This window comes from Nothoprocta perdicaria, unplaced genomic scaffold (assembly GCF_003342845.1).
Source record: "Nothoprocta perdicaria isolate Ctin4 unplaced genomic scaffold, notPer1 scaffold_179, whole genome shotgun sequence".
In the NCBI taxonomy this organism is placed as follows: domain Eukaryota; kingdom Metazoa; phylum Chordata; class Aves; order Tinamiformes; family Tinamidae; genus Nothoprocta; species Nothoprocta perdicaria.
Window position 1 is genome coordinate 1434166 of NW_020454971.1, and position 15496 is coordinate 1449661.

Genomic DNA, 15496 nt, shown 5'->3' on the forward strand with positions numbered 1-15496 from the left:
ACTTGGTCCCTCAGAGGGCACTGCATTGAACTACTGCACTAGCACATCCTCACATCACTTAGGACACCTGGTTTCTTGCTGATCCAAGACCATTCCTCTCAGAAGGCAGATCCCTGTGTTTGTACAGCATAGGGTTGATATGATCCTCTTTGGTAGGGCTGAGAGTCAGCAGGGGGTTTAGTTACTTCTTGCAGTCTCCTTATCACTGTTGTTTTCTTCCTGCTCTTTGAGTAATAATAAGTTTGGGACAAATATGGACCTTTTGCTGTGTAATTACAGTCTTACCAAAATACCTTTGATAGCTATCACTGATTCAAGCAGGGTTCCAAACCTCAGAACACACTCCATGCAGAATGGTTATCCTGGCAGTTTGTATCCTGCAGATGGTTACTCCTGGCAGTTCGTGTGGCCCTTTATCCTCACAGTTTAGGGCCTGATCAACAGCTCCCTAAACTTGCAGTAAGTTCCTTCTCTCCTCAGAGCAAGTTTTGACCAGACAGCGGTAGCAAGCACAAGAACAGTCTAGGTAAATCCCACGTGCAACTCTATGGGCACAATTTTCCGTATTCTTTCTATACCTGAAGTTGAAATAACAGAACTGCACAGCTCTGTGGGTCACATCATGGGCTGTATAGCTGAGAACTTTAAGGTCAATATATTCAAGCAATCCAAACCATCTCAGAGGTGCCAACTACAGCTCAATAAGCTTACAGAAGAGCTGTACTGCCTCAAAGCCACTATCATACTCAGCACCTCAGTGACCTYGTATCAGGGAGCAGAGAACAGCCTCAACCATCAGCACTTCCTGGAGACACAGAAAACTAAGCCAGAGCACAAACAGATGAGGGTGATCTCTGAGAAAAGCACACTAGGATTTGTGAAAACAGTGAGACATGGTGCCATAAGTGAGGAATTCTTGGAAGCTCCCCAGCTTATCCTTGAAGCTMACCAAGAAAGTTCAGAGCCAGGCCAGGCTCCTCACTGGGCCAGTCACTGGGAGCCCAACACATCTACAGGCCACATTCCAGGCCTGGATTGTTCCACTGGAGCTGACCACGCTGCTCAAGTTCACCCTCAAGTGCTCTCGAGTCATCAGGCTTGAGCGTCCAGCACCTCAGAGTCAACCCTGAATCAGTCACGTGCATCGATACRAGCACAAGGGGCAAGTCACAGTACTAAGGAAGGTCAAGAACAAAAACTGACTGTACAATAGCAAGTTCCTGTTTGAGAAGATTCAGTTACTCTTGTTCAAGCACCATTTGAGGATAGTTTGCAAGTATCRCACAATTTGATTTCATAAGGAAGTGGAAGGAGATTTATGGCTTTTTATAGCTAAGTGCCTTACACCTTCCTACTTGCACAAACATACCAGTAAATATATTCCAAATGCAACCATCTTTCTAGTACAAGATTTTATTTTCAAAGAACTATTAAAAAATACCGAGTAGTAAATTACCATTTATCCTAGGACACCTACTGATTTGCAATGGAGTCAAACCATGCTCAGGGTACACACCTGGGCATCACCAAACAAGACACCAGTGTTTATCCCACTGCAGTCGGTCCTAAAGAGCACAATGCGGTGCAAAGAAAGACCCTAGAGCCATGAAATGCAAGAATATTCTTTCTTCTGCAGYCAGAAATCCTAAAGAAACACACTAGATATAGGGGCATTAGGTGTTTGCAAACAGACTCTTCACAAGCATATGCACAGTCACTAAACCAGAGGACTGTTTTGTTTACGCATTTTCCCTCCATAGTATCTTTTTAACCTATCTTCTTATTTGTTACCATTGTTTTGTTCAGCAGACTGTAATTCTTTTATCTGCTCATGTTTTGGTTTTATTTTGAGTTGACAATAAGTATGGATTATACTCACTAGATTTCTTCCCTATATTTTCAGTTTCTTTCTGAAATTCTTTGTTCTGCTTCTCCTTTTCATTTTCACTTAATCCTTTCCAAACTCCCAGGCCCAAGACTTTATAGGAGTATGTCTACACTGGCAATTTAAAGCATAAAGAGCTTGAGTATTTGACGCAAATATTTAAAACCAAATTAACCTCCCACCCCGGCTAAGTAGAGATATGAGGAGCTCAGAAGCAAGTGCTTCAGGCCAATGCTTTTCCTCCATTACCACGCAAAAAATTGACAGTGCAAATACTATTCTCTGCTGCCTATTTCTCTGCAGCAGAGTGATTACTCACATGTTTCCTAAGTGGGTTAGCAGGCTCTGGCAGTGCCTTGCACCCTCTTTCCTTAAGTATAAATGAATATGGGAGGTGACTGGCAGCACAGTACAAAGGAAAGAAAAAAAAAATCACYRAAATTTGTTTTATTCAACTGTTTTACACTCCCCTCTACAGGTACACCAAAGCAGCATACTTTAAGAGCCCTTAATCTGATGGTTAATATGATGTCTTCTAGTGACATCTTCTACCTTGGGGAGCATCTTGTCTCAAGTCTCATACATTGCATTGCACCTAAACTGATTTCAAGTGTAAMTAACAGAAGTCAGATTAAAAACAAGGTGTTTTCAGAACATGGTAACTAAAATATTCTGTAATCTTACTGCAAAATGGGGAAGTTTTAGCTTTTGCACATACAAACTAGATTAGTTGAACCCCAAAGTAGTAGAAAGAAATGAAAAAAATTATTTTAGATATGATAAATAGTAAAACACAGTTGATGCAATTGTTCTCTTCTAGTCRATGCAGAATAAATGACAATACATATTATTATATCTATATTTAATCACTGTATCATATCTATTTTCTTCACTAGAAGAAACAGAAATATTACAGACAAGAACATGCAGGGTTTGCTCATCTATAACTCACACATGCCAAGTCARAATTGCAAAATCAGTTGTAGTACATTCTTATACCAGGCTGGCAGAACTGTCAAATACAGGTTTTCGTGGTTATATTGAAAATTGCCTTTTTATTATGTTTAAAATTTTATATATATATATATATGTTTGTGCAAGTATCTGTGCACACAGGCATGCCTGGTTTTAGAGGAAGAGAGTCATTGCACAGTGGGCATTTTCATTAATTAATAAAAGCTTTGGGTAAACCTTAGGTCAGGTAAAAATCCTCTGTGCACAAAAGGAGAGATTAAATTAGTCTGTGAACCACTTTTGATATTTAATATTCCAGCTGTTCTATTTGCTTTGGCTAAAGACTTTGTCAACTTAAGCGATTCCTGTTCTAAATGACAGGTCTCACTACAACAGTTCCTTTTATAACTTACTTCCCAGTCATCTGAAAAAGCAAGAATGCCCCCTTTTGACAATTCCATATATTTCCCTTATGAGGCCAGGAGAGGGAGTAGTAGGTGTATGTTCCCCCCAGGAAAAAAAATAATACTATGGGATGGGAAGCATTAGATTCTGTTCCGTAGGAGACAGTTCATCTTTTTTTCTTTTTTTTTCTCTTAAGAAATCAAACAGATTTCCTGTCCAGAAAAAAAATTGCCCATGGGAAAAAGAGCATCTACCACACAAGAGTTTCAGGCATGTCACCTATGCTCTGTATAAGTCAATCACTCCCACCAGAGATGCGTGGGCCTACCCAGGTTAACCTGTGTGAATTCTGTGCTCGCTTACACAGCTGAGCGAGCAGCACAAGCCCCAGCCACCTGCAATCACATCACTAACTATGCACATGTTGGCCAACACAACACAYTAATGGCAAATGAAAACAGGCTCTCCCAGTTCCCCACCTTCAGTTATACAACTTGCAAAAAAAAGAGTTGTATTATAACTCAAAATAACTGTTTCTCCAGAATCTCACCCAAATTTTAGGGCTTTTGTGCTCCTGATGGAAAGTAYTCATCCGCTGTGAAGCCTGAAACATGCCTGCAGGTCTTCAAGAAGGCTGAAAATTCACTGCCTCCCACTAAGCAATGTCACTATGCCCCCTGTGTTAGGAAGCCAGCCCGTGTGACTGCTCTAAACCAGACACTGCAGAAAGACATGGTCTTCCAGAAGGCCATGCGAAGGGCAGGGAAAAAAATACCCTAAAATTTACCTGCATATTTTCTATCTCTTCCAGAGGTGACTGTCTCAGCTTGGGGATTGTTTCTCTAGCATAACTAAACTGGACACTGATAAGTCACCCAATATAGTAACTAAGAATTGTTATGGGAAATTGTAGCTTTCGGTTGAGAAACATGATGGTGTTTATGATATTTAACCACCAGCATATCACAGCTTTACAACAAGCACAAGATATCTTACTCAACTGAAAAAGCAAGGTAGAGGGGACAAAATTGGAATTACAGGCGAGGGGAGAAAACTCAGCTGAAGCATGGATATATATWTTTTTTTGCCTCACCAGCTCAGAGAGGCCCCCCAACAGCTTCCTGGCTCTGTTTGCACGGGATTTTCCAGCCCACTGCACATGCCTGCAGTCATGGAGGAAGAGAAAGGGTAGGAGCATCTTTCCCATCACCTCCATGTCTTTTGCTTATCCTTCTCATTCCAAAAAKGATGGGAGAAGTATAGAGACACTTTGACTTCATACCAAACGCTCCCCAAGTTTAAGCTCTTTGTTTACATTCTCAAATAACGTTTACCTTAGACTTACCTTTTACAGTATAACTACCTTTTCACCTTCCCAAATCTTTTCATCTTCCTTGTCTTATCCAGGTTCTCAGCTGCCTACATAGTTTGCAGTGTGTTCACTCCTGTTTAGTGTTATCAAAAATTTATTTCCTTCTTTTAAAAAGGCTGTTGTACTTGGTTTGGTTTYCAATTTTGCAAAACAGGGTTGCCATCAGAGATAATAATCACTTGATGATAGATTTAGATGGTTTTAGCCTTTTTCTCTGCCCTGAGGACATCTACCACCATACTCCTCTGACCACTGTTTTCATTATTAAGCAGCTTACCTGAAGATATTACTCTGATTTAGAGAATATTTTACTGGCAGCAACTTCCAGAGTCTCTTTCCTTCCATACTCARTGTGTTCAGCACTTGCATTTCAAACTAGGGGGCATTCCTGCAGGCTATTAATTACAAAGCAGTACAAAACCGACAAYACAAAAACCTGTTCATTCACCAAGTCACTCAAGATAATTATGACTTTTAATCTTTCTACAYACTTCATTGATGGGCTGCATAAAAAGACAAGCAGAACAAACCCATGTGTAGTCTAAAAAGAAAAAATCAGTCTATAAAGGTACAGTCCAAGGAAAGAAGAGGGTCAGCCTACAGGTTGGTCTCCTGCTTTTGTGAAGAAAAAATACAGAAGACTTCTACACAAGTGAAAATAAGTATCACACTGCAGAGCTGCGAGGTAACATTTCTTGATGTGTTTCTATGCCTTCCCTTTAGACTCAACCTCCTGAAGAGCAGTTTACCTAGTTGTATAGTAAAATCTTTAGGTTTTTATCTAACTGCAAGATTTGCACAGCAGAGCCTTGAATCAGGTGTTCAGCAAGCTGGCTCTTTTCCCAGGGGTGATGATCTGGAGGCAGGACACACAAGCCTGATCACATTATCTACACCTCAAAGTAGAATTTGACTTCCTGCTTTCTTGCCTCAGCAAACTCTAGGCAGAAAATAGGAAAACACTAAAGCAAAAGCAGCCAGTTCATAGACCCTGTTGTCCACGTGTGGTGCCATAATGAGGCCAACCCTCACAGCAACAAGGTCACTGTAGCTCCACTGTTAAAAGACGAGTTCAGAGCTGAGCTCTGTTCATGCTGTGCTCCTCAGACTGCTGCTCAGAGATTCCCACCAGGCTCTCCCAGCAGTCCAAGTACATGGAGAGTCACATCTGAGTCCACATCATCTGGCAAGGGTGGAAGAACCTCTGTGGCACACACAGTGTGTTCCACAGTACACAAAACCACACACCAATGCCTGGAATTTGCACRAGAATCATCATTATATGTTTATTCTGAAACAATTGATAAGTGCCATATGCAGAGTAGGGYAATCCACAAACCTAACTCAAGAGTTCAAAGGATAATTTCTGAACTAAAGTTATTGTTGTTTTCTAGGATCATTGCAACAAGTTGTATTTATCCAGGCTGTAGAGTATTTATTGTTGTTATTTATCAAGCAACAATTTCCCAGAAACCTTAGAGAGCCTCTTGGTCATCCATCAAGAGAAGGAACCAGTATTTCCACAGAGTACTTGCACATGTGGAGCACATCAGCCTTTGACTATGCGCTCATCTTGCCAAGCTTCATATTCTCCTGGCAGATTTACCAGCACGTAAAGACCACAGTTGTACTCTTCCCCATCACCCCAGTTTACTGCAACAAAAGGTATTCTCTCAAGCACAGTTCTCAGCTGTCTTACAATGCCACACTATTTTCATGGTCACACGAGTGCACACAGAACTTTCTTTCACCAAGGTGTGCATGTGCATTTACCTGTGCAACTGTTATCCCTGTAAGTGTTGCCTGTTTTCACACATGACACAAAAGTACAAACCAAAGTGCTCAAAAGTGCTTGCTTTTTGTGTCTCCAGTTTCACACAGTAAAACATTCCCAAAGTTTGGCAGTTGAGAGCACAGTTAAAAGCGACTTTACACAAGTTTATACAGTTTCCCAACTATCTGAAGAATGAGCTATTCCTGTACAAAACAGCAAAGAATTCAGAGACATCTTTCAAGATGAAACTGAGTCATTCCAGGTGCTACCATATTTGGTTCTCATCAATTCAACAAGAGCTCCTCCAGGAAAACATAGTGCTTCAAGGGAGAAAAATGTATCTAGCAACCAATCCCTAAGGAACCAATATTGAATAATCTCAGAAAATAGTAACACAGAACATCTGAAATCTTCAGAGGAAGATTCCTTGTGAACCTGCCTTCTATTACATTGTTATAAACTGTAAGAATAATAAAAGCTTTCAGCCTGAAACTGCTTAATAAAATGCACAAATACACATGACAAGATCAGACTGACAGAAGTGCTATATAGACATAAACGTGACTGCTAGACAGAATAGCTTCTGTGTTCTCAGATTGAGCTTTTGTACTACAGCTATTTTCTACTTGTCTTACAGGATAAAGAAACCATAGAACAGGATTAAGTCGCGTTAATATTCCTTTGTATTTCAGTACAAAGTGATGTACCTTAGAATTAAACCTGTATTAAGGATCTCCTGATGTTTCAGGGTTCTCTGCTCACACGTCCTGGACACTGTATTCCTTAAGGCAGTCTTCACACTGCCTATTTCCCCAGTAAYTGCCATGAACTCTATGCAATCTCTTCTGCTATTTATCTTTAATTTTGCTTGCTTGTTCTTTAAAGTGGCTTTATTACCTTTTTTTCTTGTTCGTTCTTYTCTCACACAGTAGAATTCTACTTGTAGCTGTGGGAATACATAACAGATACATTAGAAAATTTTTAAACATAACTGAAAGCACTTTTCTATGTGATGTTGACCTGTCCCAGACAYTAGTTTGCCAGTCATCAAGGCAGAAGAGATTGGACATTCATATCCACATGTACACACACAGATAGGCAAGATGTCCTAAAAGACGTTCAAATAAACTGTGTARTTGTACAACTTGGTTCTGTGACCCCTTTTGCTCATTTTCCAAAGTTCTCACTCTTATTTTTCACTCTTTAYTGCTTCATCCTCCCTTCTTTTTGGGTTAGAATTCAAGACAAGAGACTTTACTTTTAAATTTATTAGTGAGGAACTCAATATTATTCTAGGCTCATCTTGCCTAATCACCAACTTGATATACAACTGGGCTGAAAAGATCTACCAGAAAAGAATCAAATGAACATTTCCTATTATTTGTTGAACATGATCAAGTAAATGAGTCCCATGAATAAGGTACCAGGCTGGATACAAGTGATATTATATCTGCCCCTGCTTTTACATAATAAATGGAGAGGGGGGGGAAAAAAAAAAAAAAAAACAAACACTAAAGCCCTAGAAGATGAGCTCCAACTATATCAGTAGTCACCTCTTTTCCAGCTGCTCTGTCTATCCTTTTAGAAGAAAACGGCAGTAAGCTTTAATGAGCCTGAAGTATCCTTTCTCTCCTAAACATATACTATGGAAAAGCCAGAACAGTGCTTTTGTCACAGTGTTTTTTAAAGCTCGTCTCTTCCATTATCTTCTAATATGACCTATAAGTTGTCACTTCATAATTACCAAGAAAAGACACCGTAAATACACAAACATGAGATGGAAATAACAGAAGTAAACACAAAGCACACCACAAGTTTATACAATCCCTCTATCTTATTTTGTCCCCCTCTACTTCAGTAGAAGGAATATTCAAATACACACACACTGCAGGAAAATACCTCTTGCAGACAAAACTCACCAGCAACAGAACAAGCAGTACATTCCTTGGAAAACTCCTTGAGGAGACCCACAGACTCATAAGCACATCCCTACCCAGGTAAAGATCACCACAAGACATTTGGATGCACTGCCTCATCCCCACRGCAGTCACAGGAGCAACGATCAAAAAGGTCACTACGATTTACTCATGCTTTATGTTAAAGCAGATTTACTCCTAACTTGTTTCCTACTATTATTCTTTGTGTTCCTTCAACCAAGGGGTCGAATCAAGAGCTGGTTAAACACAAGTGCAGCTCCATGACTTCCCTAGAACTGCAGAAAACTGGCAAAGCTAAGGAGTTACTTGATCTCCTCGAGCCCAAGAAAGCAGCTTGATGAGGCCGGCTGGCAGCTCCCTGCCGCACACTCCAATTCTGCAGAGACAAGCTGACAATCAAATTAACTCACTTTTCTGCAACAGGGCAGATGCTAAGTTTGTGCATGAAGTTGAACAGAATATAATGTAAAAAGGTGAGAAAAAAAATTCAACAAGGTCTTACTACAAGGTTAATGGATATGAAAACTTCTCCCAATTTTCACACAAAATTGAGGTGTTTCAGTAGTTATCGGTATCCATTCCTCTCTCTAAAGTTTCCCAGCAAGCAGCAATCAGAATTATACGCGATCTCTGCATGAAACTAATGAATTCATGACAAAGACTAGTCCTAGACATGAGGAGAGCTATTGCATCAGGGTTGTAGTATCAGACTTTAATGCCCCAAACCAGTCTCACGGCCACGTTTGAGCTATAATGGAACTAGAACAAATACCATAGCTCCACAGCACCAGCTGCCCAAGGGCTTGAGTGCTCCCCCACTCCAAAATAAGAGAAAGAACAATATGAAGATTAAACAGGTTTGTTCTCTTCCTCCACCAGGAGAAAAATAAACATTTCTGTTCGGTATAAAGCTAGYCATAGATAAAAGATACAAGATGTTCAATTGTGTTTCCACAGCGTGTTTAAGAGCAGCTTCCACTCAAATTAGGAAAAGCACTTTTTAAAACGTTATATTTATTTCATAGGAGTTGAGGCATAATTTATTATCTTAATTTTACAGGTAGGGGAGGAAGGAAATGAAACAAATGAGGCAAAAGTCTCTATGGTTTGGCCAACTTCTTCCAGATAATTATTCCTGAGCTTAGAGCCTTTTGAAAGTAAGACCTACTACATCAGATGTCTCCTTCCTTAGGTGTTGAAGAGAACAGTGCTCTTGGCCAGCAATCTTTAAGATTATTTCTCTAGAACAAGTGCATTGCTAACTCAACTTTCTTCCCCCTGCCCAAGGGGGCATCTTGAAACAAAGGCAAAGAATTTTTATACCTTTTTTTAGGGCAGCAGAGCTCAAATCAAATCTTTATAAGGCACTTAGGAACCTAATAATAAAGACTCACCATGTGAGTCTTTCTCTCAGTGTTCCTCTCCCCCATCCTGCCCACCCCCAAAATAAATGGGGAATGCCTGCATGGTACCCACAGAACCGAGGTACTAGAAAGTTCCTAATGTTTTACAAGTACACAATCCTATGACACTTTGGGCATTGGCTCCTGTGATTCCATATGCCAGCTGATTATCCATACACCAGTGTACAGCCCTTGCCAAGCAAACCCTTCCCTTGAGATAAGCTGTCAAGCCAAGATCCTGTCAATATTTCCATATAAATGAATCCCCAGCAAACTGTTCTACATTCTGTAATTTCTTTGCTGCTAATCTTTGCGACAAACGAGCATGAGTGCTATGCTACATAGAAGTATTTAATCTAAATGACTAGAAGTGCATTCTCTGCACTTTCCCATACAGAGTCATACTGCTTGAGCTGTAGGATGACTAGTTACAGTTCAAGCCATTTCCTTGGCTTCTGAAATCCATTCTTGGAGACACAAGTAACCCTGAGTTCCCCTGCTCAGGTTTCTCAGCCCATTCCCTTGTCAATGAATCCTAGGGAAACTAGAGGTGGAAGGGAGCTCCACTTCAAAGCAATTTAAAATTTCCTTAAGAAAATCTATACTTTTTTTTTTTATTATTATTCCCCTGAAGTATTTGCCTTCCCTGCCATACTGCAAAGCAATACCAAATCATTCTGTCAGAGGACTCTACAACTAGAAAGCATATTTGTAGAGGTAACTAGAGGAGTTTATTTTCATATCTTTACACTTAAAGATATAGGGTCAGACTTGCGAGTCACACAGGTTCACATTTAGCTTTTATGTCTGATACACACCACTGGGACCAGAGAGAACTTCTCCCAGTGTCAGAGCAGACTGTTGTATGGGCAAGAAGGGGCAAAGCAGAAGGGCAAATAGTAGCTTTGGTTTKGGGCATGGATGCAGGAAACAGCAGGAGAGAGAGTTGGAAAAGCAAAGAAATTCCTCAACTCTTTCCTAGCATCTTGCTTGTTTTGAGATATTCTGGCTGTACCCTTCTGTCACATGGCAGAATCACACAGCCTTTTAGATGACTGGCTCAAGTAATGGAAGGAAAAAGCAGCCAGAAATAATACTGCCAAGCAATTAGAAGAGAACTCGTTGCAAATTTAAACACCATTTTTATTCATTAATCTCCAACAGCTAAAGACAAACCTAAAGCAAAATTAACATGATTGTAAGCTAAGCACTCATATCCCGTGGCTACTTTTTGGCCTGCTGAGAGAGAATGAGCCGATCAAAGGCAGCGCGCTCGGCGCGAGCGGCAAGATTAGCGCTGCTTCAGCGAGCTCACAGTTAGTTCCCATTAACTAACCTGTTTTAGAAGCTGGTGACACTGTAATTAATCTGAGCTTCAATTTGGAGGGAAACAAGGGAGTGACCTGTCCATATGCTGATGTACTCTGTAATGCAACGCAAATTTAGTCTTCTGGTTTTGTCGAGCAGGTGAAGAACTGTAGCTAATTTCACATCAAGAGGCACAAGCATTAGAGATCCCAGGGAAAGCAGATCACAGTTCTGTGTTGCTGTCTCGACGTAACAAATAAGCAATGAGCCCACTAGACCCATCAATATCAGGGACTGCTAATTGCCATTTGTAGCAAACCAGCCTAGAAAGGCACACAACAGCCCAATAACACACTTATAGCGAAGCCATGCCCTCAGACACAGCTTTCCAACAGCAACAGAGTAGGACCAGCTTTAGAACGTTAATATTTTAAATACTTACCCTTCAAAATTTTCCCGTTAAGGCTTGTAAAGCTACCAATATGAGTATTTCACAGAATTCTGTCCTTTAAAAAAAGGATTTTATAAGATAATATACATTTTCAATCACTGTTGTTTGGCTATGTGAAACCTGTCTTTAGCAATCTACCTTCTACTCTTCACTATTATCTCTTGTCATACATCTTTCCMTATGAGGTAGTAGATTAGTAAATTTTAAAAAGCATTTATTACAAAACACAGCCTTCCCAAATCAAATTTAATGTTACTTTCAGTTGATATTCATCAGGCCATAAATATACATCTACAAATCATTGCTGAAAAAAAAAATCTTTCCCAAGTGAAATATGGTGCATTACACAGATAAGAGTCAGCTCATTTGTAAAAAAACTCAAAGCTTGAATACAATCTGTCTGATGCATTGTTCTCCATTCTATGGATAATATTTTAATATTATACAAATAATATTTTCTCCGTGGCTATTTCAGTTTTCAGTCAAATTCCATAAGCTGAGGTAGAAAAGGGCAGGTGCAATAGCTGGAACATAACATCTCCTGCACACACATGATATTCCTCCTAAGAAGCCTTCAAAAAAATCTATTGAAACTTAATCTGTCATTTAATCACTACAACATCAGAAGAGCAAATTCAAGAGCCGAGAAGTGCTTTATCTAATAAAATGTGATGTGGCATACAGATAAAAATAACTTCCTGGATGTAGTTTTCTTAGTATGGGTTGCAACACACATAATATTATCTGATAAAAAAAAGATACAAAACTAAGGAAACAGAGTAAATCATCACACTTCTCATTCACATAGMCATGCTGCATGCTGCCATCACTGTCGCAGAACTCCAGCTGCAAACTCCCACATAAATATCAGCTACTCAGACACCCCATTTAGTAAACATCTGCAAGCACAATTATATGCACACAGCAGAGCCAGAAGGTCAACTGATAGGTGGTGTGYGCACTAAAGGGCTGAGCTGAGCACATAATCCTTCACCTACCCTTAAGAGAGTTCAACCTGCAACTTATGCAGCACAAAATACTTTGCATGTGGCAGCACTGAGGTGCATCCTGCAGTGGATAAGAGTTGATCCTCCAAGGCTACTGGCTTAGAGGTCTTCTTTGTGAAGAAGGTAAGTGCTTCTGTCTTGGTCAGATACTTGAGCACAACTTTTTTGGGAAGTATTTCATCTGGACACGTACAGATGTGCTCACACACAGATACAACACACACTAGGGTACACGCAATTGTCAACATATGGGATTGAAAAATGAGGATARGTAGAGTTTGCAGCAAGAGATTATAGATTTTATGAGATCTGGTGATAAATTGCAAAGAGATACARGGTTTGGGGAACGCTATCACCATACACCCATCTACATGCAGACTGCTATCACCCCACCACGACCCTTGCAACTCCTGGAGCCATGTTGGGGTCCTTCGTCAGTCCTTGCACCAGTAATAGGCTGCAGCAGCTTAAGTTTAAAACATGAGCTTGACCAGTTTACAAGAATTACACACTGAGCACCAAGATAGTTAGAATATCTTGGATACACAAGAACTGTTTGCTCAGGAAAAGGGGACAAGATATCCATCCTCTACCAAAGAGGGACACAAACGCCATCAAGCATCCTCAGGCAGCAACTGAACGTACAAACAGAAGAGCAACTGAAAACTTACAACACCAACAAACCTAAACAACAGCAAAGCCTGGCCTGAATAGATAAACTGTTTATTTCTACCTGGAATAAATCTTTGGACTACTGAAATTTAGAAGCCTAGCAAACACGTGGCTCTCACAAGCTTTTTCTAAAATACATCACACCACCACTAACTTAACAGGTAAAATACAAAACACTAACTCACAGAAAAGAGCATACTAAAAGCATAAACATATATATTTATAATGTATACTTCCATAAAAAYTGTAACAACCGGCAATATACTAGATATTAACTTATTCATACTCAGAAATATAACTTCTCCTTTAGAACACACAAGCAGTTTTAGAAAAAAAACATGCTATATTACTATTAGAAGACAGCTTTCTGAAAAGTGGAATCTAACCAACTCAGACACCCCTATTAAAAGATAAATGAGAAAAAATCATAACTAGCATGTATTAACTTTATATAGTGTAAATCCTTCAGAAAAAAACATTATTAAGCTGTTACAAGAGACACAGTGGAATAAAGCATTATGTTGAAAGAAGCCATCCCCAAACTCTACATGTGCTAGAGCACTGTGCTTTAGCCAGTATTTTGGGTGTTGCTAGGGGAAGTACACCGGTATAACTCAACAAACACATATTAGATTACTCACATAGCTAAGTTATAAAGAATCATATTTCTATAAAAGAACATTACTCACAAAATAGCCAGTCTATGTCCTTCTCCCCAGCTCCATATTCCAAACAAGACTTTCAAGTACCTTTAAAGAAAAAGGATTAGAAATTAGAATTGACGGTTCTATCAAGCAACAGAAAATGAATTACTAGCAAACTATTTTTTATTTTCCACAAAAAACAAGTTAATGCTTCAGTCTGCCCCCAGTCTCTAGAACAGGGACTAACCTTCTCACCCAACCTTTTGCTAACACTTTCCTGTGTTTCCCACAAACCTTTTCACTTTAACAACACACCTGATTTACACAATCTCATTAGGCTTGATTATCTTCCATTAGTACCGAGCATTAAAATTACTGCTTCTCTGTTACACCTGGACAAAACCTTGTGTGCTTGAAGACTTGTTAATTTTTTCCAAACTGCTGCAGGTGTTTTAGTAAAAGGTATCACTGCTGCCTTAAAAACCTACATGAGGAGCAGCTGTGGCTTCTGCAGCAGCCCCAAAGCCCGCAGCAGAAGCAGATAACAGCAACGTGGAGCAATCAGCTATGCACATTCACAAAAATAAGGCAGCTCTTTTCCTCAAGGAAAACAAATGATGCTGATCTGAAAGGGGCAGAAAGAAGTACGCAAGCAACAGTTTTTGTGAGCAYAGAACAACAGGAGAATGATAGGGTATTGCTAGAAATTAAAAATCTCCTGAGAATTTTTTTTTTTTTTTTGGCTTTAGTAGTGCAACTTTCTGCACTGAATCATCTGATTTTGTGATAAGAAACATTTAACACAAAACTTAACAAAACTTTGTGTTAAGTAACACTTCACAATCTTAACACAATCTTAGCAAAATCTTAACATAAGSAAATATATTTTACTATGCAAATAGTAAAAAAAAAATCTTAAATACTAACAGCAAAAAAATACCCAAGAAGTGTGTATAAGGGTATATCTTAGTAAAAGTGCCTTCATGCCTGAAAACTAAATATGTTTTATTAGTTTTTGGAACTTAAAATACAGTTTGGGATTTCTTAAGAGCATCTTGTGAGATTAAGTGTATTTTAGTGACGAGCATTACAGGCAACCCAGAAAAGTACAAAAAGAGCCGGGCTGCTTCTCTTAGGGAAGAGCTGATGGAGCAGGATACCAAGGCAGGTGCAGAGCAACTTTCTCTGGGGACGCAGTTAACTCTTCAAAGACATTATGAAGGTTTTATCAGTAAAACTCTGCAGGCTCAAAGATGTCATCAGTGTCATTGTATAGTGGGAGATTCTTCAGAGCGTTTTCGTCACCTCTGTACTGTTTGCAATAGAACTATTGGCCCAAAGTGCTAGATGGCAGCAAGTTAATGCAATTAGGACTATCTGCGGTCACTAACGCCGCAGGGCGGATCGCCCGTGGCCGGGCTGCTCGGCGGCGCACATGGCGAGCGCYGTCGGGCTCGAGGGACCCGTGTGACAGCGGGTGAAAGACACGGGTGAAGAGCAGAACCGGCAGCACTGCCTGAAGAGCACCGGGGCCCTGCTGGGGGCTCGGAGCGGCGCTGTCGCCTTAGCGGGTTCCCCTGCCCCACCAACGACCCCAGCGCCCCGCTCCCCCCTCCGCGCCGCTACCGGCCGCGGCGCGCGAGCAACGGCCGCCAACGGCCACCAACGGCCGCCAGGGGGCGGG

General features: G+C 40.3%; 1 protein-coding gene across 1 annotated transcript in view; it reads right to left on the reverse strand.

Annotated features, from left to right (window-relative positions):
• Positions 1-15249, reverse strand: part of BCL11A (B cell CLL/lymphoma 11A) — a 122348-nt gene extending 107099 nt beyond the window's left edge. Inside the window, exons 1-2 of the mRNA XM_026036442.1 lie at positions 15204-15249; positions 13858-13887 (exon numbers count right to left, since the gene is read on the reverse strand). Coding sequence (XP_025892227.1) covers positions 13858-13887; positions 15204-15249 — 76 coding nt within the window. The remainder of the gene's footprint in view (positions 1-13857; positions 13888-15203) is intronic.
• Positions 15250-15496: the final 247 nt, after the last annotated feature.